Raw genomic sequence first — 26156 nt, 5'->3', positions numbered from 1 at the left:
AAATATAATTTTCATTTCAAATTGATGAATCAACGTTTACATAATCAATTAATAAGACACAAAAGACTGCTATTGTATAATTAACTCTGATTCTTTTGATTATTCTACATGTTTATTTGATGAATTTAAATTTTGTTTGCATTTGGAAATTTTGTATTTTATTAAGTATTTGTAATGCTGTAGCAGTTTTAGGATCTCGTATGTTCAGGATGCACGAGAATGCGGATGCGCCGGGCAGTGAGTCATCGCTCGCGCTTTTCGTCTCGTTTATCTCTTGCATGTGTATGTTGGTTGGTTGGTTGTTGTTGGGTTATTCGAAGGGGGATGGAGATGAGATGATGGTGATGTCGATGACTGTTGTTCTCTTTTCCTCTTAGGGATGAAGCAGCAGCAGGAGAAGCAGGAGGGTCGGAAAAATCGATTTGCCACATGCGCCGCCTCCCTCGACCGCCGCGCGTGTCGTGGAAATTCTCTCACACGCACACGAATCCCATTTTCCCCGCCGTGCCGAAGCCTCGCGGAAGCACGTGGAAAGCACGCGTTTGTTTATTTTTCTTGCGTTTTTCTTTTGTTTTTTTTTTGTGGGCGGGCGGGCGCGCGCGAACCCCTCGCAATGGAAAACCGCCGGTGACAATAACAATTGCAAGCAACGAAGTGCCTCTCTTCATCCGCCACCTTCTTCATCCATCCATCCATCAACAAACAAGCAAGCGAGCGGCGGTTCGTTCATGTTTTTGTTTATACCTGTGATCGTCGTCCTCGTGCTCCGCTCGTCGTCCACGCCGTCGCCGTCGGGGATGCTTTCGCATCGAGCGTGGCCGCATCGGCTGTCCCCGTCACCGTCCGTCGCCGCCTCCGCCACCCGCGCCTTCACAGCGGCCGTTTCGCGCGCCGCCTCCGACGAGTCGGGCATCGAACCCGGTCCCATCGCCACCATCACCGGCTCCGTCGTCTCGTTCGCGCACTCCACTGATCACCTGGACCATCATTACGACACCGATCACACGGATCTAAACAGCGAACTCGATGAAACGGAGATCAGACGAACACTTTTGCACGACGTAATATATTTATCAAAAGTTTTTGGATTATATTCATTCTTTCTTTCATAAAATAACAATAATATTAATGGAATTCAAATTGTTTCAGCAATGGAGGCAATTCTTCGACAGATTCGACCCGGAGGGTTTCGGCGAGATACCGTGGTGCGACTTCGAGGACGCCATCGCCTCGGAGGAGTTCCGCGAGCGAGTGAATACCGGCAAACGCGAGGTGCTTATGGCGAAGGCGCGATCAGCAACGACGCATGCCATCACCTTCCAGGACTTTGTGAACATCGTGAGTAAATTGTAAACATTACATATAAAGGTAGAAAGCGTGTGCTGCTGCTGCTGCTGCTCTCGATGATTGTTCGTTGCTCATCTTGACCAGTCGTCGGACCGCAGAGCGGCGGTCTAGACGCCGTGTAATTTGTGTAAGCCGGCGAACCACGGTCACAAAACGACAACCAGAAACAGAAGGAAGGCTCGTTAAGAGGGCATTTAGTCGATAATTACGGGGTCGCCTCCATCATCCCTCCACCTCTTCACCGCTCTTTCACTCTGCAAAGATGAAATAACTAGTGTGTGAGAGAGAGAGAAAAGGCGGTGCGGGTGGTCAACCTCAGGAATTCCTAATTAATAATGACCACCTCACCTGGCGAAGAAGAGTGTCGAAATGGTTTGACACACTGTCGCAATGCCGCAAACTTAAATTCTTTGTCTTTTCCTATCGCTGATGATATTATTTTAGTTGTTTTTGACTATATCTTTCTTTCTCTCTCTCTCTGTGTGTGTATGTATTCGAGATTGTTTGAGTGGTGGTGAGAAGGGAGGATGAGGATGAGGCCGTGCGGAGAGCGTTTAGCGCATGGGCCTCTCCCAATAATTGTATTTCGGGCCTTTGGGGCCCCTGATTACAGGCCGGTCGGACCGCGCGACGGGCCTAATCAGGCGGCCCCGAGATGTCTTGCACGGGAATTACTGAAAAACGAAAAAAAAACACACACACGAAGAGGAGTGGAGGAGAAAGAAAGAGAGAACGAGCAGCAGCGGTACAGTAAATGCCGTGTGGCGAACGGCGAAAACGAAAGTATAAAACAACAACAACAAGAACAAGAACAACGTAAAAAGAGAAGCGGATGATAAAACTACACGTAATAATAATAATAATTTAATGATAATAAAGCGAAGCGGTAGACCACCATCACCAGAAGGAGCCCCGATGCTTCTTGCTCTCTCTCTCTCTCTTTCGAATCTCTCCTCTTCATCGTTCATCGACTTTTTGGTTTCTTTCGTTTTTCCCCCAGTTTTCTCTCGTCGGGCCTCGATTTAAAATTAATTCGCTTTAGCCGCGCCACATCGAATTGTCTTTAAATCTCACATTGAACAAAATTACCAACATTCACAAATTTGTCATTCACAAAAAAAAGCTAAAAATTAAGTATATTTAAGTCATAAATTTTAATTAATATTAATTTAAACGATAGCTTAAAAGTTTTCACGTGTCCGATCTTAATTAGTTTGCAAAAAGAAAAAACAAACAAACAAAAAAATAATAATAATCACGTTCTCAATTTATTTCTGCACTCTTGATCTTGATGCAACTCTTTATATGTTTTGGCGTTAGTTAGGTTTGGGGAATTGAACGCGAACCATAAATCATCCGAGTCGACTTCTTCTTCTTCTCGAACTGCCGTGACAGGATTCCTGCGGGATTCTTCGCGATCTTCTCGCATCGGAGATGTTTTTCGTTTATTATTACTTTTATTTATTTTGTTTGTTTGTTTTTTTTCTTCGCGCGCTCCTTTTCTTATTGGTTTCTGCCGCGAGATGAATTCAATTCAGCAAAATGTAATTTAACTTCTGTTTGGTTTATTTCCATTTTCAATCTCGCCATCACCGCGGCATCACCATCTTTAGTAGAGGTGCAAGCGTGAGAGAATGAAGAGAGTGAGAGAGTGAGAGAGAGCAGAAAGTGTATTTGTGTGCAGAATTGGTTGAAGAGGAGGAGAAGAGAAGAGAAGAGAAGAAATGATGCGAAGGCCGTTCGCGGGTGGCACCGAACTAATAACCGTTGCGCGGCTACCTGTCTGCTCCGCTTGTGCCCCGTCGACTGCGACGATTGTGATGATCATCATCATCACCATGATTATGATGATGTTGATGGAGGCGGTGGAAGCGGAGGTGGCTTAACGCGAAATTGCTAATTTCTACACGTTTTATGGAATGGCATGGCAACAATAATAATAATCTAATCCGGAAATTGAAAGGGATGATGGAGGATTAACATTCCAAGGGAGGCGTGATTTCGTAAATATTTGTCGTAGTTTGCAAGCTTGTACAGGTTCGGAACGTCTCTTCTTTGTTTCCGTTACTTCTTTTTTCTTTTGTTGTTGTTGTTGTTGAATCAATATATGTGTATGCGGGGAGATGAAGGAGGAGGAATGCATTGAAACGGGAACGGCCGGACCCAATTAAAAGCGATTTCGCCCTTTCGGCAGACCCACAATTCGAATTGTGTTGTTTGTCGTCGTCCTCCTCATCGTCGACGACGTCGTTGTTGTTGTTGAGTTGAGTTGCTATTGGAATGCCCCCATTGAAATCAAAAGGGCATTGAAAGATCTCGACCACCCTCCTCCTCCTTTCATCCCTCTTTCGCCTTCTCTTTCAACATCACGCACTTTTTTTTTTCTTCTCCTCTCCTATCAGCAAAATATACGTACGTGATGTATATAAATAAATTCTTCCGACAAAGTGGTCTCATTGAGGAGGGCCGACGGGACTGGAAGAAAGGGCCGATGTTGAATGAAAGAAAACTTGGCATGAAAGCGAATGCCATTGTGTGCAGCATGCATATGCCCTAAAATAAATAATGCTTACTCTCTTTCTCTCTCTTTCACTCGCAAAACACCAATAATAATCATAATAATAATCAAGCAAATCCCTTTTCAATTTCTGCTCGCTTAAACACAAACCGATCAATTCGCATCAATTATCAAGTCTTCTGTGACGCAAACAAAAGTCGAGATGTCAGTTTCGATTACGTCTGTCAATAGGATTGAATAATGTCATCGTAATCGTTTGTGTTAGTTGATCAATTAATTGAATTGTAATTGTCATTTCAATCGTTCATTCAAACGAAGAATGTCCTTCACGTTTTAATTGGATTATTTGGAGTATTTTGTTAATTCAATTGCTCTTATTATTAAGTTGACGCCATTTTATTTTTGTTATTTGATTTGATTTTCTCTTTTTTTCTGCTAAAACCGAATCAACGTAAGAGAGAGAAAGAGTGCCTTGGAATTCGAGGAGGCTGAAACTGTTAAACTTAACGACATCTTTATCTGACAATTGGGCAATATACCTATTCCTATTTCGTTCGCCTCCCTCTTGATCTCCGTTCTTCTGTGTCATCCTTTCTCTGCATTCTTTTCGATCCATCCAAGTTTCTTTCATTCTTTTAATGACTCAATTCTACGTAACTCATTAACGGCACGCATCCGAAATATATACAATTACACACGAATACAAACGAAAAAATAAGAGAGAGAAAATTAAAGACTACCACGAAGATTCTTATGCGATTTAAATGATAATCTCATCTGTTGTTAATCTGTAGATAAATATTCGTTCTTCGGTTACCCAAGTCATTAAATCACTTTTTGAATGTAGATGTTTATGAGATTTAAATCATCCAATTTAGAAACTCTCGAGATTGATACTGTTGCTGCTCGTTACTTAATCATTACAATAAATAATACTCTTTTTTTTGTTTAGTATTTCACACTGTGATTGCTACAAATATTCTTCATGTTAGTGTGACCAAAGAGATTTCGCTTAAGTTAACAATGAGAGCAAATAATTTGCGTTGATCTAATCTTTAAGTTTCGATTAGTTATGGTGCGCGCTCAGTTTACCCAACATCTATTTATTGACAATTCAATTTTGCGGCTCCCATGGATTTCCTTTTCGGGTGGATTTTCGTTAATTTCAGGTTTTTTTTTGGGAGGAGGCATCGAATTAGCCCCGGTAATGTGCTTACCGTTTCTCTTCTTCGCTTTGTTGGATCCGTCCGTTGTTGATGTTTCCATGCGAACCCGCTCCTCCTTTCTTTCTTCTCGAGGTTTTTCCTTCGTTTCGGTCGGTGGGGTCCTTTGTGCTTTGTCGCATATAATGATGACGACACACCACCGACCCTCCCCAAATGTCCGATAATCGCATAATCTCACTGCAGAGGACATAAGAGACCACCACCACAATGCAATTAGGATTTTCCGTGCTGCCGGACTTGCATTATTCTGTTTACGCTTTTTTGCATATTCGTATCTTTAGATGACAATTTTCGTTGTTATTACCATTATTGGATTGATCTTCCTGAAGAATAGATGCGTTGGGGTAGAGGAACGAGCGGTGAAGACGGTGGACATGGATGTGATGGGAATAGATGTGTCTCTCCTTTTATTTGTTTGTATCAGATACGCTACGGTGGGCCCCTCTTCCACTATCCCTAATTAGATTAAGCTTGTCACAATTTAAGAAATAATTGACCGGTTTAGGTGGAGAGATAAAGGATCTTCTCTTGCTCTCTCTTTCTCTCTTTCTGTCTCAATCGTCGTTCTCACATTGCTCCACTCTCGTGTTTATGTGTCTCTTCAATCTTTGATTCCTTTTTTTCTGTGTCTTTCTCTCTCTCTCTTTCTGTTATTTTGGTGGGTGATGTGTGTTGGTTTTTATAAAAGCATCGGACGGAATTAAGACGTTTTAGATTAGTTTCGAAGGTGGTCGGCATTCCGTGAGATTCGATTGCTCTCCAGCATCAGCAACAGCAGCAGGTAAGATATTCTCTTCTTGCGTTAAAAGCGCGGCTGCGGCGGCTGTGTCACCTCTTCTACGATGGTTGCAAGGTCGAGGATGGGATGGGATGCAAGACGGATTTGTTTGTGGGCTTGACTTTGTTTAGTTAATTGGTGATAGATTAGAGGAGAGAAGGAGGACGAAAAGAAGGTGCCCATCCACCTTTCTTTCCCTCTTCCTTTTCGGATGCCGACACCGACGCCCGCCATCAATCAAATTCGGATCCTCTCCGTGAGACCAATTCACATACACACACACAGAATCAGAGAGAGAGAAAGAGAGATGTTTGTAGCCGCAAAATGCGACCAATTTCCTTTCCTCTTTCTCATTCGTCGTCGTCATCATCATCATCTTCATCTTTCGGTTTCGCACGTCGCCTCCTCCCTTGTTAGAGGTCCGTCCGCCCGCCCGACCACCTATATCGAAAGGGAAATACCACCTAATAACAATAATAACATCGCAGCCACCTCTGACATATTCCCTCCTCGTTATTCTCTTTCTCCTCTGTCGATGCTGCCGTTGCTGCTGCTGCTACTTCTGCCACTTCTGCCACTGCGGTGCACATCAAAGCCCTCACAGTTTGATCCTAATTACCGACATCTGTCGCCGTCCACCGCTGTATTTACCTTTGCCAAAAAACAAAAACACTTGTTGCATGTTTCATCATCAACTGTTTCCTTCATTTCTACGCCATCTCCATTATCATTTTAGCAATCAATGCAGTCTGATTTAAATTGAGTAATCGAGTAAATTTTTTATAGTCACAAATTGCAATAAGTTGATAATTGAGTTAATACTGTTGTTGTTTTTGCGGCAATTAGTTAATTTGTATTGTTGTAAATTTGTTGGTGAGTTCGTTTAAATTGTTTCTAATCCGATAAACGGTTGTAATTAAGATGAATTGCGTCCAATTTTGGAACACTACTCGGACTTAAGAGAAAGAGAGAGAGAGAGATAGAATATGAGAAGAAGAATAAGAGTTTAAGAGGAAATGATACATGCTGGATTTTAATGAGGTAATGAGCGTATGCACCGAGCGCCACACGAATTTTTAACATGCGTCGCGCCAAGGAGAAGTCAAATTACCTAAACGAAAGAGAGAGAGAGAGAGATGAGGATGATCGCGAGTTGAAGCGCGAAGGAAAATCGGCGTTTTCTTTTTGTCTCGAGAAAAACCGGACGTCGTTCATTCAGCTCGTTTCCGGTACGAGCTAGTGTGTGTGTCATCGACAACTCTTTTTTTCTTCTCTCTGTTTCATTTGTTCTTCTTTTTAATGGTGGCGCGCGTGGTGAGCGTGGTTCACATCCACGTCCATATATGATAGTTGCCGTGTGTGAGGCCGACGGACGAGGAAGGGCGCGTAGGTGCACAGAAGAAGGAGTTGATGATGGAAGAGTGGTGATGGTGGTGGTGGTGGTGCACGAAGAAGGAATGCCGCGAATGCGATTGTTTCAGACGCCGCCGCCACCTCCGCCCACCTTCGAACGTGACGCATCCACATATGCAGACATAATTCCGTGGATTTCCTTCCATTCAGCAAATCCCATTCATTCAAATCCATTCCATCATCATCGTCAATGACACCAATTCATCATTCATTCATTCATTCATTATTTATTTATTCATTCCACATTCATTCCGTTTTATATAATTTTCATTCAACGATTGCGCAAATCTCGTCTGCACACTACCATGTTGTTGTTGTTGTTGTTGTTACCATGGCATATTCGATTCATCCTCACATCTCTTCTCACTCACTCACTCATAATCTAATCCGATCGCATTAAGTGTTTAATTTTAATTTGGATCGTTTTCTTCTTTCATGTTTTTGTTTTTGTTGCTGCTGCTGCTGCTTCTTCTAAAGTTTATCTCCCAAATTGGGGTTTGAATTTAATTATAATTTTATGGGGTTAAATTCCGTTTTCGGGTGATGGTCGGTTCTTCTATTCTCTCTCTCTCTCTCTCTCCCGGAATCAATCGGAAATTCGATTTGGCGCCACCGCGTTCGATTGATTTATTGCGTGGACCCTCCGGCTCCGACCAAGACTTGAGATCGAAGAGCGATGAACGAACAAAAGAGAAGAGGAATAAAAATAAAAACAAAAATAAAGAGAAGAAGAAGGTAACAAGAGCAGCAGCAACAGCAGCATACTCGATTAATTGATATAATATTATTAATGTTTTTTGTCTCACATAATTCATTTGTCATTCAATGATTATGTGTTTGTTAGGTAACTTTTTTGCGTGTTTCATCTCATTTATTTAAGTGTGCGTTGGCAAATGAAATTCCATTAAAATGCGAATATACTTATTATATATATATAGTTGGATCGAGTTAAATGAGGAATGCGTGTTATTTCGCGTCCGCCGTGTCTTCATCTTTTCTTTTGCTTTTATTCAACTACTTCTTCTTGATGTTCCTCTGCCGTTTTCTTTTTCTCTGTGTGTTTGTGTGTGTGTACGTTGCAGAATGAGACGGTCGCATTTGATGCGCGATGATTGGGAACGAGAGGATATATATATATATATGTATTGCGGGTCCATCCACAAAAGAGGACACCTCTCGCGGTTACGATGGAGAGGACAGAAACGAAGAATCGGGATACGTGTGTTTGTGAGAGAGAGAGTGAGAATGGAGGGCGGCAAAAGAGTGAATTGATGGTAGGTGGTCTGTTTGAAGAATGAAATTCGTCTCGCTTTATGGTCGTTCCGTGATTTGTAAAATATACACATTTTCTACTTGCTTCTTCTTCTCGTTGAAAAGAATTGGACTGACTGACTGACAGAGAGAAAGAGAGAGAAAGAGAGAGGAGAGGAAAAAGATCGGGGCGAGAAAAGGGACATCTCTCCGATATTTATTGCGTTTATTTACCTTGGTTTTCCACGCCAATTAGGAGAAAAATCAGGTGGAGCGATCATCGGGAAAGGGACAGAGAGATATGGTTATACGTATTTTTAATGTTGCTGCGAGAAGGACGGGGGATAGGAGGTCGCAGGGACAGATTAAAAGGCAATTAACACCAGCCACCCCTGATTCGTAAATAACTACAACGACCAACAGCCAACAAAAAAAAAGAAGAGAAGAAATATGGAGAAAGAACTGGAAGCTGGATGGAATGAATGAACGAATGAACGAAAAAAAAAAAGAGCAAATCAAATTCTCACGCCATAAAATTAAACCATAATAGTTCTTTTTTTTATATGTATATATATATACACACACAGAGATAGGATAGAAATTCCTCAGAGCGAACCTTTTCTTGCGCCGCTAACTGCAACTGCTATATAATTGCCATTACGTTAAGTTATTTACTTGTTGTTGCAATTTCGAGATGCATTAATAATCGCGTCGCGCTCTCCTTTGTTAATTATCACTACTAATTTGATGAAGTTTCCAAACAAATGAGTGAATTCTAATTGAATTTAAAAAGAATCATAATCAAAGTTTCCCTTGGATAGAAATTGACATTTATTGTTTTGTCTTTTGTATTGTACAGGTTCTTTGATCATTTTTGAGGGTATTTTCTCGTCCTTTGAAAATCTAGCGGCATTTGATAAACTAAATACAAATAATGAAGAAGTCACGTTTCGTGTTGTTTGTTATTTGTCGGTCGAGACGAGACAAGAGATGGATATATTTCCTACTTCTTAACTTAACTCGTTCGCTTCTGTTTCAACTATTTTATCCTTTCTCTCTTTATTTTTGATGTATTCTTGCATTTCATTACGTGCGTTGTTTTCATTTTTCTATATATTTATTGTTGGTCTGTTTGTTCGTTCGTTCGTATTTATTTATTTATACACAATTTTTTTTCCCCTTCTGGATTTTACGCAATAAAAATTCCACCTGTGAGAGCGGCGCGGACACGTAGCGACGTGCATTCCGAAACGCGTCCGCACTCGGAATACTAAAAAGGACGAGAGGAATCGTCCAAAAGCCGCCCCCCTTCGTCGCGTTGTTGTTGTTGTTGTCCGCCCACGCATTTCGTTCGGAATCGAAAAGGGAAGGAAAAAAAGAATAGTTGAAATGGTAAAGAGTGAGTGAGTGAGTGGTATAAACGTAGGGATGATGATGATTCGTGCCTAAACGGCATCGGACCAGATTAGGTTTGCATCGTGCACCTGTGCGTTCTCTGTCGAACGTGAGAAAGAGAAAGACGTCGTCAGGGTTTTAAGGGGGAAAGAAGGAGAGGACGTGCGCGGGTGCCAGTCTCGGAGATTGGAAAGGACGACACTTACGTGACCTGGGACAATGCTGCTGCTGCTGCTGCTGCTCTTCTCTTCTCATCTCTTCTCTCGCATCAACCTGAAAGCCCCAATTAATTTAGCGTTTCTTTTGCAGCGACAATGGATGTTTTTGCTTCTTCGGAAAATTCCCCGATAGACAGGATTCAGCACGTCCCGAAGGGTTTCCTCGAATCTTCGTATCATGGGAAAACTGCCCGGATTCCTCTCTTCTCGAACCCCGAACACGTACACCTTATTCGAACAGTCTTATTCTCTTCTCTTCGTTACCATTGTTGTTATTTGTTCTTGTTGCTGTTGTTGTTTGTGGTTGCCGTTGGTGACTTACGGCCTTGTGACAGTTCGCGGGTTTAATTTGAACGGTGACGAACCTTGCAGGTATTCATCCGTTCGTTCGATGGGAAAACACGAGTGTGCCGTGTTTATTTTTATTTTACTATTCGCTCTTTTGTTTGTTTGTCATTCATTGCCGTTCAGATCAAATCGAGGGGGATTCATTCGATCGTTACCAGCGACGAAATTTGCAACATACAAAAACACACACAAATTGTTTCATTTCAATTATATATATATAACATTTACAATTCGTCACTGCAATAATTCGAATGTGTAGCGGGGATCGTCTTTTGTTTCTCCTCTAAACTGTCAGGCGAAAAACTCTTGTGGTTTATTCTGTGTGAAGTTGTGGAGAAGCGCTCCGACCGTGGGATCCAATTAATATTTGGAGCGCATCTCTTTCTCTCTCTTCCCAATCATCCGATGCAATGTCCCATTCTTTTCCCTCTTTCTTCCACCATCACTATATTACCATCATCATCATCATTATTATTATTGCTGTTATACTTTTTGGTGAGCTTCTTTGGCTCGCGGGAGCGCTCCCTTTCGCCCCCGTGTCGTTCATAAATTCGGTGAGCTTTAAATCTCTTTTCCTTTCTCTCTCTCTCTCTCATTCTCTCCCTATATATATATATATTACAGGTGTGTGTATATGTGTGCGAGCGAAGGCGTGTCCGGGACTTTAAAGTGTAATTAGCAATTTGAATATTAATGAAGTAAGAAGGAATTCCATCCGATCCATTCTCATTCCAAGCGATGATTTATTCGGGGGGCGAAGGAATGAGTGAGAGAGATGATTGCGAGAGGACGACGGTCGGAGGGGCTCCGCATTCCATTCGCAATTGAACACACATACTTCTTCACACTGCTGAAGAAGAATCAAACTTTTGATGCTGCGATATACTCTTTGTGAAGATGACGATCATCTAGTGTTTTCGTTTCTCTCCCCCTCAATAATAACCGTCGCAGCAGCAGCAGCAGCAGCAGCAACCACGAGGAGGAGGTCTTTGTTGATTTGGAGATTGTTGAGGAGGATACGGAGGATGGAGTCGTTATAGGGTTTGACTACCGCATCGCGGCATTAGTCAGTGTCAAGAAAGGGGTGCACGGGGAATTTCTGGAGCAAATAGAGATGAAGTGAAATGCAAACAGTGCTGCGAGCGAGCGAGCGCGAGAGTGAAAAGGGTACGAACATATAACACACACACCTATTAAGAAGTATGTGTGTGTGTGGTGTGTGCGTTCTCACGGCCGCACGGCGTGAGTCAGTCCGGGCGCGGATCGTCAGACAATGAATATATAAAATAATCATTTAGTCGGTGGTAACTGAAACGTGGGCGGCAATGTGTGTGTTCTTTTCCTTTTCTCCTCCACTTCGTCCACACTTCTCATTCTCGTTCTCTTCCATTCCCTTCCTCACCAACATCATCATCATACCGCAGTTCTCTCCCTCGATCTCAATTCATCCCAGAATCGTCCTCTCCTCCTCATCGTCATCATCATCTTCTCTTCTCTTTGATCGTAGTGTGAGTGTTTGTGTGAGGCCTGGCCAAGCCCAAGAAAACCGAGAGCGAAAACCACCCGAGAACACACACACGCACAAATACACACTCATACACTCACATTCGGTCTAAAAAAAGAATCTTCTGGACTGAACACCTACGGTCTTTGGTTTCGCTTCTAAATCCGTTTACCGAAAACGTCGGGGATCGCTGGAAATGATGCCCGCCAGTCCGTCCGAAGCGATTACTCATTCAATCACACAACAAGCGCACATCATCGCCGAACTCGTTCACGTAAAAGTCGACGCTTTACACAATTGAAATCATTAATTTTCAGAACGTAGAATTACTTTAAAACTGCTTACTAGACTGTTGTATAAATATTTAGACGATTTATGCAATCGACGAGTGGGTTATTTATGCAAGACTACTACTTGACTCATCTCAACTTTAATCACTTATAGCTTCTTCTTCTTTTTAGTTGCAAATTACTCTTGATATCTCGTTATATTGATATTACATCAGGTTGGAAGAGATTTGCAAAATATCAAGTCGCGTAATTATCATTCGGTGAGCGCGAGAGTTGCAATTACTATTGGGATTAATTTCGTCGCAATTAAATCGAAAACGCCATTAAACGTCTAATAACCCGCAAACATCTTTCGTCTCATTAGAGCAGCGGTCGGGGAACCGGGGTAAATTACCCAAAAATGGGGTAAAAATGATTTTTTAATAGGGTAATAGGGAACATTTTTCTAATTTCTATCTTACCAAACTCAGAAGCGGTTCTCTGACTACTTTCCAGATCTTGATGTACAAACTGTGAATTGTAGTAGATCCTTTTAAATGTGAAATGACTAACATACCAGAAGAACCTCCAGGTTTGGCAGAGGCAGTTCTTGAACTTCCATCCAATACTGTATTCAATTTGAGACCAAAGCAAATCTTGTCGTCTTTTTGGTTGTCAAAGGCTGCAAAGGCTTTCAAAATTGCACATGAGGAGGCGATAAAAAAATTGCTGCCATTTGCAACAACTTACCATTATGAACAAGGCTTTTCCACTCTAATGAACATAAAAACGAAAAACAGATATCGATTAAACGCCGAAGACTGTATATTCAAATTGCTCTTACAACCAAAAAGTCCCAATTTTAATGTAATTATATCAAACATGAAGCAACATCATGTTTCCAAAACCTGAAGGGGGAAAGTTATCAATTAATTTTTGGTTTGTTCCAATTTAAGAATTTTATTTTGTTTGTCTATTACTATTTGTTACTATTTTCATGTAACTTTTTTTTATAAATATGTAAAAGCAAATTAATTCAAAAAATAATGTTTATTTAAAATTTACATTGATTGTTTTCTATTCAGAATGGGGGGGTAATATCGATTTACGTAATAATATTTTGGGGTAATGGTTAAAAAAGTTCCCCGACCGCTGCTTTACACAATTGAAATCATCAATTTTCAGAACGTAGAATTACTTTAAAACTGCTTACTAGACTGTTTATATTTAGACGATTTATGCAATCACTTATAGCTTCTTCTTTTTTAGTTGCAAATTACTCTTATACGAGTGACTCGATATCTCGTTATATTGATATTCTAATTATCTAATTATTATTCTAATTATTCGCGTAATTATCATTCGGTGAGCGCGAGAGTTGCAATTAGTATTGGGATTAATTTCGTCGCAATTAAATCGAAAACGCGATTAAACGTCTAATAACCCGCAAACATCTTTCGTCTCATTTAGAGAGTGAGCGTTGAAGCATTAATCTGACGTAATTACTAATCGGCTGTCTTCTGTGATGCGAACGTGATGGAATTTAATCCGGATCGATCGTGAATGAAGGTGAAGAAGGATGGACGAACGCGCAGGGTATATTGTCGTTTGTCATTACGCGGAATCCGATCCGTGATTTCCGTCCTCCTCCCGACTTCCGATTGAACCATATAGTGTGTATGTGTGTGAATGATTCTCGGAGAAGTTTTTTTTCCTTTAGTGCAAACAGTGGGGTGTGTGTGTTGGCTCGTCGAAACGATACACACACCGCATAACATAACTAACACCTGCACCTTTTTAACATAATGCATAAGGACTGGGGTTTCTTTGTTTTCTGGGGGTGGATGGATGGATAACTGTAAATAGAGATAGGAGTTAGATGAGATTGTGGAGGAGCACGCGACCATCCGATATGGTCTTGGATTGGATGAATGGTCGGTCGGTCGAACTAAGAGGTGAGAAGAATGTTGAAGAGTAGAAGGAGGAGGAATGTCAAACAACGGTGATAATCGTTTGCAAACAGTGCAAGAAGTGGGTGATGCAAACAAAATACTAGTATTATTGTCAAAGTGGAAAACTCTCAGATCAATTTGTTGTAAAGAAACTGCAATTAATTCGCGCACTCTTAATTAATAGTAATTGAATCTTTATATATAAGAAAAAAAGTGGGTCGTTTGCGCATTTAGTTTGCGAGTGAATCAATCTGCACTTTCCACTCAGATTAAACTCACAAATTGGACATAATTGCAATTAACATTAATTTAACTGTTACAAATTTAGAATTTGTTTTCTCGATGATTTCAGTTAATAAGTTTTGCAATTCTGCTAATCGTATGAGTATTTGTATGGTTTGGCGTGTTTTTTCTACTTTCGTTTTCGTTGTTGTCTTCTTTATCGTTGATGTTTGTTGTTGTTGTTTTTGGGAGTATAGTTGGAGGGCGATTAACAATCGTGCAGCAAGAGCAGATTATTCCGAGCACGCGTCCGCCTCTGGCTCCCCTTTTCCTCCTTCTTCTCCACTTCTTCACCTGCACACCGAAAAACAAAAGCAAAAATGAAAAGAAAAGAGGACGAAGATAAACGGTCTTCGCCTTCTTCTTCTCCTTTCCATCCATCTATCCATCATCTCCTTCTCTCCGTCTCTCACTTAACTCTTGACACGCAGAGAGGAGAACAGCAATTCCCGATTCACCGCGTGTGCGATCTCTCTTGGGTTTTCGGTCCGATTTCGTGTTCGTTCTCTTCATTCTCGCTCGCTTCTTCTTCATATTCAACCGAGTGGTCGGTGGGTCGGTCCTCTCTTTGGAGAGGAGATATGTGTGTGTGTGTGTGTACGTAGCGCCAGGGCCGAAGAACGAAAGGAAGATGCATATGTAGAGGAGAGAGAGAAACCGTTGTCTGGTCTGGTAGAGGCGCCGATCGACCAAGATAACGGGTGACAAACGCGCTGCGCCCTTCGCTCCCATGTTATGAATACCAAATAAGACGTAAAGAAAGGAAAGGAAAGGTCCGTGTCCCGAAATCGGTCGTAGATGCGAGATGAGGTGTGGTGAGGTGGTGGATCCGTCCATCCGTTCGTGTCTCGATGATGAAGTTGGAAAATTGGAAATTCTAATTAGCTTCCGACGGAAACGACCCGACTTACATACTTACCTTACCTTTCCTCACCGTACCTTACCTTACCATATGCATATTACAATGAATGCATTTCGTGCGCCTTAATAGTAATCCTCGGACACGAGCGGAATAATAACACAAGAGTTAAGTAACGACATGTGTGTGTTTGAGGTATGATCGATGAATGGATGATCCGCCCTGACCTCACCTTAACTCGACCGCTGCAGCAGCAGCAGCAGCTCACAAAAACACTTAGGGGTGGTTCGTAACGTAACGTGCGCGCCAGGTGCAAACGTTCGACCAGAAGGTCTTCTCTCGCCCTTCTTTGTAGGGGTTCTACAACCTTTTAAATGCACTTTTACCTTTATGATAACTAAACCAATTATATATATATATATATTAGAGAAAATCATTTATAATCTTGATAAGTATCATGTAATTAATTGAAACAAGTTAACACTAACTTTTAAGCATTAATAGATACAATAATGTATCTGGATGTAAAGGGTTCAATTTAACGTGTGCAGACAGCTGCACGTGACATGTCAATTATATTAGGTAAGGTGGGGGTGGTGGAGGGTGTTGTTTGGTAGCCAACATGCTCTCTTTTTTCTTCTTGTCATGTGTCTGTTATTGTTTGTTGGATGATGGAAAACATGTGCGAAATCTCCGCGTTCAAATACGATACACACACACGCACACACACGAAGCACCCTCACTCGTATCGAAGGGGGATGGAAATTGTGATGGTGATGCCAGGTGATGTCGATCGAAGGTGGTGATGTTGCAACAGCAGCAGCAAGAACAGAAGGGAACTACCACTAAGGTAACAACATCTGTCCGTCTGCTGGTGGCACGCGCCCCAAACACCTATCCGATTTCCTCTTCTGTCTCCTCTTACCAATCTCACTCTTTCTCTCCTTCTCCTTCTTCTTCTCTTGTATCTTCTTTTCATCGCCGCTTCTTCGATCACCGCTCTTTCGTTTCCTGCATCGCAGACGCATCGGCAAAAGGAGATGTCCGCTTTTTCCGCGCTTCCTGTCCACGAAGAGAGAAAGAGAGAGAGAGAGAAGTTTGTTTAGCTGCCGTGTGATTAATTTAAATGCGCGCTAATTACGTAACCTGTCCGCGTTTCCGGTGAGCGAGTGCATCAGTCAAGTGCATCATCGCCTTTCCGAGTTCATTGTCTTCGCCGCCGCAGAAGCGGAAACGGACGCCGCCGAGCGTCGCTTCCGGTCAAATCATACTTGCTGCCAGAAAGAAAGAGATAGAGAAAGAAACAAAAGAGTAATTATGAATTAATGAAAAGATGGTCGGCGTCGCCAACTGCGTGCATGCATATATATACAACAATATCGTGGTGTGCCACCTGTTTCCCGTGTTAAGAATCTACTTCCATCATCATCATCATTGTTCTAGACGACGATATCACTATTACTACTACTTCTTCTGTTGTTCTTGTTTTTACGGATGGCACGCGCCTCCACCTGGCCCCGTCCTCCTCCACCGCCTGCTGCTGCTGCTGTTAAAGACACATCCGCCACGTGTGCAGAAGGCAAAACCTGAACTTCACCCTCCTACACCCCTCCAACGACGACGGCAACAACAGCAGCAGCAGCTGTTCCCCGATTACCATGAACCTACTCCATCGTCGTCATCATCATCTGCACAACACCCCCAATTTATCCTCTTATTCACCTCCGGTGATGGTCGTTGCAAGGACAATCGACTGAAACTCGATACGACTATAAAAGGGGGGATCGAAGTGTGCCTTGCTTTCTTCCACCCCTCGACAAAGGCGAATCGTGCATTCTCAATCCAAACCATATTCAAAAACTAACTCAGCTTTAAGTGATTGTTTGAATCGTTGGCTATATAATTAGTTAACTGAGCTATCTGCTGATTATTAATGGGAGCGAACACGAGGTGTTGTCGTTTTTTCCATCATCATCATCTTCAACGGGAGAATAATAGATGAGAGAAGATAAATTGATAATAATAATTGTTGTGCGTGCGTGCTTCATTGCATGGTCTGTCTGTCTGCTTGCCTTACTTCCATCGTTGCATGACTGTCTTTACGTCTGGTGGTTCTGTGCTCTCTTTAAAATTAAAGGGAGAGCAGGTGTTGTTGCCTCTTCTGCCCGTTTCTCTTCGCTTGCCGCCGCCGCCGCTGCTGCTTCTTCTACTACTGCTGCTGCTGTTGTTGTTTTTTTTATCATCCAGCAACCACCAACCCCATCATCATCATCATTTTCGTTTCCACTGCTTCTTTCGTGTTTGTATCGATGGACGCGCGATTCAGATGATGATGATGGTTTCAGCTCGTGCTCGAAATACCCAAAAAGAAAAAGATTTTCAAACTCGGAACAATAATTACGCTTTTAATTCATGCATCTTTTGTCTTTCTACCGCGAGAGCTCGCCAAGTTAAGTTCGCATGTTTGAAAATAATAAAATGTGATTAATTCGCTGCAATTAGAAAGCCATTGTTCTCCGTGTTTGGAAACCTACGTCTACAACGACAATGATGCATAATTAGCAATTTCGGTTACGAAACTCTCGTTCCCAGACACAACTTACACCACCACCCCAATTCAAAATGCAACCGTTTCACAAGTAAATGCACTTCTCTAATATCACCACAAATATCGTAAATATTAATATTATTAATGTTTCAACTGAAGAACTCTTAATGAATTCCACGTAAAGAAGAATGACTAATTAGTAAGATAATTAGGCGATTGTCTGCTCGTTTTTTTTTCCATGTTCGTTACGTCCTGTTTTCACGTACATTGTTAAAAAAATTGAACCGCGAAGGCAACTACATACAATTCGTTTGTTTATTGAAACAAAACGAACGAAACAAAAAAAAAATGTATGGATTTTTCTATTGTTTCGCGGAGATTATTGCAAGCATTTCCGGTTTACGTTGTTCGCGCGCGCCGCTTTCTCGCAACCGACTTTCATGCACACACATATCAAGCTGTTGTTGCATGTATTACATCCACTCTTGGGAACGTCCGACATTTTTGTACGTTACTCAATTGTTCGCAATTTTGTTTTTTTTGTTGTTGTCGTAATAGATACTACTACATAGCTGTTGTTGCTGTTGTTGTTACCATGACGATGTTATGAACAATGTTGTTTTGGGTAAACGAACAGCATTGACTGTAGCGGAATTGTCACTTTGCAGGATTCACAATTCCACGAAATATGTATATTCAACTTCTTTCTTGTAAAGGAATGTAATGTTGTGATTCATATTGATTTCGTTGATCAAAATGTGTTAAATTTAAGTAACAAATTACAGCATTATAACAAATGTAATTGTTACGACGGTGATTCAAATTTCTTTACAAATTCCACGGATTTCACCGTTCGAAATTTACTTGTAAAACTTCCTCGCCTTGTTTCATTGTTGCAGTATTATTTTTTTTTGTATGGCAGAAGTTACGGTGTTCTGGTTATAAAAACTGTGTGTGTGTGTGTGAAATGCGATGTAATTTTCTTCACCCTTGGTCGATCGCTTTCGAAATGGATGGACGTTCGTTTGTGGGGTGTTCACGTTGCGTAACGCTGATTAAGCTAAAAATATGTGCGGAACTGTACGACGAGGAAAAAAAAAATGTAATAATAATAATGCACAATATCAACCATCCATGCCGGAACTGACATAATAATAATAACAATAATAACAATAATAATTAATAACATAAAAAAAAAGTAGAAGAGAAAACGTGGAATTGTTGTTGAATGAGCGAGAAATATGTTAAAAAATCAAGCGATACATTAAAAATCTAAACAAATCATTGTTTTTACTATTGCTAAGCAACGCTTCTGTTGGAGAAGCTAAGAATATTCGGTTTTTGTTTTTTTTTATATAGCATTTGTTTATGTTTGAAAACGGTTTGAATTGAAATGAACAGACGAAACGCGGTTTAATTTCAGTGCTATGTAAATAGTTTGCAAATGTTTCATAAAGTGTTGATTCTTATTGTTGTTGCAATTTGCGCCTTCTTTGATGAGACGTTAATGTTAAAGGATACTTTAGTTTTAGGGTAAAGTTTACATAATTAATATAAATCGAATCGATTAAATGCGAATGACAATTTGCACGATTTTCTCGCTCTCTCTGTCTGCTGCTCAGTTGTCATCTTATTGGGGGGATGGGTGCCGCCCACAGATCTCCGCGACGATTCGGATTGGTCCAATGCTCGGGTCACGTGGGACGTGTGGGCCGGGGGTTGGTTTGAACTATAGACGAAGGGGGGCGAGGTAGTGTATGAGAGAGAGAGAGAGAGTGAGGGCACTCGTATAAGCGTCCCCGCGTGCGACGGGGGGTTTCAGTCGCCGATCGACGTTCGGTGAGCGAACATCGACATCATCATCAACGCAAACCCGAACCGAGCGAAACTTTTCATATATATCTTATATTTTTTTTTGCAAAGATATAAAACACGGTGTTTATTATTAATTTTTTTTGTGTTATCATCGGTGCTCTTTCTTTTTCTTTCTTTTTTATACAAATATCAATCACTAGTCGTGCGTTCGATTGATGTTAACAAAGAGAGAGAAAAAATAATAATAGTAGTGAAGTAAAGTGTGAAGAATTTTTTTTCCGATTCGTTCTTTGGATTACTACTCTGCATACTACAGCGTTATCACCTTGGCCGCAGATTCGATCCGTTTCCACAATGCGTAAGTTTCAATCTTTTTATGCGTGATGATGATCACTCACTCGCACACGTTCGCAGTGTACTAATTTTGGATGAGCGTGTGAATCAATGAATCATTCGATTTATTAACGTCGTTGCACAATCCCTCTCGGCCAGACTCGCCGCTAGACGTCTGCCTGCTCTCTCTCTCTCACACACTCACTCTATATATGTGTGTACGTACATATACACTCACACACATTCGATCTCCTTTCTTTCGCGAGTCGTGCAGGTTTTAGCCTGCTTCTTCTATATAGCTGACGACGAAGGGATTCCCCTCTTGCGCAATTCCAATTGTATCTGTTTCGTTTGTCTTCTTCTTCTCTCGGTGACAATCCCATTTCGTAGACGTCCTTTGTTTTACCAAGATAAGGAAGAAAGGAAGGAGGAGTTCTTCATTCAATATTGATCTTCGTGCCATTTCCGCTATCGATTTCGAAAACGAAATGGATTATTCATTCCTATTGGAATATTATTATATCTTTATTTCTTTTGTTTTTTTGCAAATACCGGCAGTCTGTTGTCTCTTTGCGAGTTTCGTTTGTTCGTCGTTCATTCATTCGTTTGTTAGTCAAACACAACATAGACATGTACGTGGACGGGGGGTTGGTGGGGTGTGGAATGAGGTACAACACTGCACTACCACCGCGAAGAGAGAAGTTGAGGAGAGTCCGTGGGAAACGGCGGCCCTGCGTGGGCCATGCCATCCCACATTTCGCCCACTCGACATATCTCGGACGACGACGACGAAGGAGGAAGAAAAGAATAATATACAGAAACGGAAAATAAGAGACGAATAATACACCCAAAAAGAAAATAAAACAACGACTATCATCATCTCTTTTCCATAAGAAATGAAGATGTGCAGAGATTACCACCTTGATGGTCGCAATTAAACGATAATTCGGTGGTGTTATAAAACCAAGGCCTACTTGCGTAACGTTGAATGACACTTTGTTCTCTCAACTCTTCTTCTTGTTGTTGCTTTGTTTTTTTTTGTTTCTTTGTAACGTAATTAATTCCGAAGACAATGGTTCAATGTGTGTTAATTAAACTTCTCTCACTCGCTTGTTGTTATTGTTATTATTTGTTATATTCCCGCGATGCGATGGGAAGATGAAGAAAAGGTGGAGGATGATGATGATGATGATGAGGAATCTCCTTTCGCACGCCACACGTTCATTCGTTCTCTCTTTTTACCTTACCCAGGTGAGAAGAGAGCCATTGTTCCATTGTCTCCGAACGCGTTAGAAAAGAACAAACAAACAAAATATTGTAGAGAGAAGAAAACAGGAACATTTTTGACTTTTCTTTTATTTGTTGTTCGGGTATTTTGTATGTGTGTTATTCCTCTTCTGCTGCGTCCATGCTCGGCGGATGTTTCACGCAGAGGATGCCGACGACGATGAAGACGATGACACCGAGGATCTGCACTCCCGTCCATTCGCCCTCCGGGCAAGGTGGGATGACAACCGGTGGCGGAGGGGCGCACGGATCGCAGTCGGACGTTTTGTACATCATCTTGATTGATGGTCTTCTGCTTCACCCCTTTACACACACACACACCCCGATTAATTTGCTCGCTAATTTGATTGATTGACGCTTGATTGAGGAGTCCGAATGCATGGAAACCGTTTCAATTCTATATATATAATTGCGTGCAACTTGGCAAGTATTTCGTGGCGTCTTCATGACAATGGATGTGGGAAGGAACGAAAGAAAGTCTATTATATTCAAAGCGAAAATAATAATAATAATAACAAATCGGAATTGATTTTTGTTTGCTGCTTGCAAAACCGTGAGAAACTGATCGGAATTCCTTCAAACGGCAACAGGAGCAAAAGCGGCGAAGAGAGAGAAAGAGAGAGTAACCAGAGCGTGGTGGATGACGTTGCGTTGCGGCTTCTTGTTTGGAAGAGAATTGAATAATCTATATAATAATAATAATCTTTATCTCTTTCTATTTGCAGATGACAGGGAAACGGTCCAGGAGCTTTAAATGCGCCGTCCACCATCGCGACAGGGAGGTTTCTTCTGAGAACGACTTCCATCTGCTCCTAGTAGAACCGCCAATCTTTCGCAGGTAATTAAAGATTATTGTCCGTCTATATATAAACTTGTAATTAGCGGGTAGCGTCACGACGCCGCCGCCGCTGCTACAGCCTTCTATTTCCGGAGAGTCTTTTGAACTTGAGGATTTGCCTTTCCACAAAGTAATCCTGCAACGCGCGACGTCGATGCATGTGCGTGCGTATGTGCATCGTCGTTGACACATCCGATTATTTGATCTGTCAAAATTTCTAACGAGATCTCTTTCCCGCAGGATGGTTCGCATCATCGCCGACGAATTCCTAACGGACGAGCGGGACCGGAAGTACTATGCAGACCATTACAGCTGCTGCCCGCCGCCCCTCTTCATCATCACCGTCACTCTGGTCGAGGTAACTATTATATAAATGTACATAATGTAATCATCACAATCAGAAAAACAAGTCTTCGCTAGTCTTCGCAACGATACTAATAGTAGAGTAGTGTACTACTACTACTACTATTGGTATGACCTCGACCCCATTGATCGCGCACTGTAAATAATGTTTACTAGTAATGCAACAAAACCATTAGCGTTGCCTTAAAACGAGAAGGACATCGTCATCGTCAAAATCGTCTTCTTCGACGATGACGATGACGGTGGCGTTGGCAATCAGTAGGAGAATGAGAAGAGACCGCGAGAGATTTAATTTTATGCAGGCATTCCGATTGCCGGGCAAAGAGAGCGAACGAACGAACGAAGAAGGAGCAGCAGCTGCCGCCGCAGTCGAGGCGCGCATGCCGCCCGAAAAATCGATGAACAACCTTCTTCTCTTCCTCCTGCAAGTTGCAACGTGTTCCTTCTTTTTTTCACCATCATCATCGTCGTTGTCCGTCATCCTGGTTACTCATTAACTAAGAAACAAACAGGACAGAACAGAAAAAGAGAGCGTAGATTTAGATGGGAAGGCCAATTTGACTGCGGCACGTTCGCATTCTTCGCGAATCGGAATTCGCACACGGCGTAAATAAATAAATAAATAAATGCAGTCGCGGCGGCATGCAAATATGTGTCTTGGTAGTAAATACGTATGTACGTACGTACGAACAGAGGCAGTTCGATATGTCGATATATATATATATACGTATGCGTGATCCGCAAGAACACCAACCACGACGACGGCGATGATGATGATGATGATGGAGAGCTGCGGGCAGTCGCGGATCGACCGTTAATTCCGCTATGATCGATAATTATTAAACTGTTTATTTGCCGCGCGTTTTCAAACTCTACACTTTATATAATTATTTCATGTTTTTGATCATTATTAACACTCCATTTAATTGATTTGTATCCGAGCAATCAACATTTACATATTAATTAAGATTGCAATTTATTCCTGAAAGCGGATGAAACCATGAAAGGTTTGGGGAATTCCCTATTTTTGGAAAATCGAGCATCTGCTTACTGCTTCTCCCCATAATTTATAGTCACGAAACGAGAATATTTAACGAAAAATTTCGTCTGGCGAAGAGTAAGGGAGACACGTGCGCTCGGGCCCATTCATCAAGTAGCGCACACACACACCCACCGCCCTTCTTTCCTTCCTTTTCGAGTAAAGATAAAGGTGTGCGTGTTTTCGGATTCCCGATGAAAACGGGTATATTCGCCCCAAAACCTATTTTCGGTTTTTCTATTTCCGTACGTAATCTTACTGTGCGTAAGAAGTCAGAGTCAGAAGAAGAGTGGTGATGTTTGCGCGTTTCTAAATTTAGACCGCGAGTTTAATTCGTCCGAGGATTGACACCTTCCACTCCACGCCCGCAGACACTGTAAACAAATCGATATCGTTTTTACTTCTTTACTTCTGTTCATCTTTTAATCAATACTTTTGTTCTTTTGCAGCTGGGTTTCTTTGTTTACTACTCGGTGAGCACGGGGGAACTGAACCCCGCCGGACCCGTCCCAATCGATTCCGTATTGATCTACCGCCCGGACAAGCGGCTCGAAATCTGGCGATTCCTTCTCTACATGCTGTTGCACGCCGGGTAAGTTCGCACTCGAAAGAGTCTTCGAATTTGTTGCTTATTGTTTGCATTTTCTAGTTGGCTTCATTTGGGTTTCAATCTGGTGGTGCAACTGCTCGTTGGATTGCCGCTGGAGATGGTGCACGGATCGGGACGCGTCGCCCTCATCTACATGGCCGGCGTGGTGGCCGGTTCTTTGGGCACTTCCGTCTTCGACACCGGCGTCTATTTGGTCGGAGCGTCGGGCGGCGTTTACGCCCTGCTCGCCGCCCATCTCGCCAACGTCCTGCTCAATTACAATAACATGCAGTGCGGTATCCTGCGGCTCTTCGGCATCTTCGCCATAGGTAATAATGCGAAGACTTCAACCTAAATGACTTTAAACTAATTGTTCGTTTTTCTTTGCAATTGCAGCGTCTTGCGACGTCGGCTACGCCATCTACTCGAGGTACGCCGCGGAGACGATGGGTCCGCCCGTCTCGTACGTGGCTCATCTCACTGGCGCCTTGGCCGGCCTCACCATCGGCCTGCTGGTGCTCAAGAACTTCGAGCAGAAGCTGCACGAGCAACTGCTGTGGTGGGTGGCTCTGGGCGTGTACGCCGCGTGCACCATCTTCGCAGTCCTCTTCAACGTCATGAATCCCGTCGCTGCTGGCTCGGAGAACCTCGGGGACGGCGTCAACAGTCAATACGTCTTCAATCGTTTCGGCGTGTGAACGCGAATTCCCCTCTGCTCTGTACATAGAAAACGCACCATAGCATACTACTACTACTACTGCAACTACTTACGTACCAGTAGGCGGCGATCAAATCTCCAATCATTATTATTATTAGTGTTTTGTTTCTTACGGTGCCCTGCAAGGGCCGCATCAGAAACGGAGTCTCGTCACACCATCCTCCCGACCCTTGAAGGGTTAAATTGGGAGAAGGCTAAACTCGAAGTATTAGTGAGATATATTTATTTTACGTATATTTAAGTCGAAAGAGTAACGACTACTAGTAGATTATTTATATATATATATGGAAATACCAAAGACTGAGGCGAGGCGCGCGTAAATAGATCGATTTAAATTTTTGCGCCCTCTCGATCTCTTCAATTAAGAGAGAGATTCAGGGCGGAGTTTCGGACGCGATCCAATCGAATCATCGCATTTGTACATACAATATGTATTTACAGTATTTATTTATTTATTTATTATTTATTATTCAGTACTTGTCACATCATATTATTATTATTACTATTATTCGGGGAACAATTCGCTCGCGACTTTTTTTTGTTATGCAATAATAATACTTAATATTATTATTTAGTGCATTTCGATAGTAGCCAGCCAACTAGATAAGTTATCATCATTATCCGTATTACTGCAACGTCGTTCGTTAACGGTTTAATTGGAACTCACCTGCACACGATAAGACCTGCGCTTACATTTACACTCGGTAACATCAACGTTATATTTAAGCAAACAAGTGTACGTGTGTTCGAAAGCAAACCCCCAGTAATATTGTTCGTATTATTATTATTATTATTCTCCCATCGAAACAAGAGGCGGCGGCGGCAGTGAGAAGGCAAACAGTAAGTGTGTTTCTGATCGTTTCCTTTTCTCCATTTCTATATGTATTTAGTGTTATTCGGTTCAGTTGTATTTCTTCGATGGAGGTGATATTTTCAAGCTAGTCATAATTTTGGGGTGGATACAGTTTGATGCAGTTTATTTAGGTTTTTTTTTTAGGGTAAAAACTTGCAAACGTTCATCGCAAATGCACGATTAGTGCTTATTATTATTATTATTATTTACTACCAAAGATTTGTGCTAGTTACGACGGTTATTCTTATTATTATAATGTGTATTTTGTTCTGATGTCACCGCAAGACGTGATGTTGGAAAGTCGATGAACAGACAAAACAAAAGAATGAAAAACAATGTTAGAGGAAGGAGAAAATTTGTATTTTTCTACGTCACTCAGGTAGATTTTTCACTGTTTATATATGAGTATATAT

General features: G+C 41.8%; 1 protein-coding gene across 1 annotated transcript; it reads left to right on the top strand.

The window, feature by feature from the left end:
* The first annotated feature begins 254 nt into the window (after window positions 1–254).
* Window positions 255–26156, top strand: LOC108564603 (protein rhomboid-like). Its single transcript, XM_017923704.1, has 7 exons — window positions 255–1061; window positions 1150–1338; window positions 22069–22181; window positions 22422–22539; window positions 24033–24175; window positions 24233–24501; window positions 24569–26156. The coding sequence occupies exons 1-7, from the start codon at window positions 729–731 to the stop codon at window positions 24868–24870; spliced, it is 1467 nt and encodes a 488-aa protein (XP_017779193.1). The 5' UTR covers window positions 255–728; the 3' UTR covers window positions 24871–26156.

This window comes from Nicrophorus vespilloides, unplaced genomic scaffold (genome assembly GCF_001412225.1).
Source record: "Nicrophorus vespilloides isolate i.1.1-1 unplaced genomic scaffold, Nicve_v1.0, whole genome shotgun sequence".
NCBI classification, from domain to species: Eukaryota; Metazoa; Arthropoda; class Insecta; order Coleoptera; family Silphidae; genus Nicrophorus; species Nicrophorus vespilloides.
Note: the sequence above shows the minus strand (reverse complement) of the source record. Positions and strands in the feature narration are given on the sequence as shown.

Coding starts and splice junctions, on each gene's coding strand:
- LOC108564603 (XM_017923704.1), top strand. CDS start 729: ATGTTTTTGTTTATACCTGTGATCGTCGTCCTCGTGCTCCGCTCGTCG. Junction 1,062..1,149: donor GACGAACACTTTTGCACGAC/GTAATATATTTA, acceptor AAATTGTTTCAG/CAATGGAGGCAATTCTTCGA. Junction 24,176..24,232: donor TACATGCTGTTGCACGCCGG/GTAAGTTCGCAC, acceptor TGCATTTTCTAG/TTGGCTTCATTTGGGTTTCA.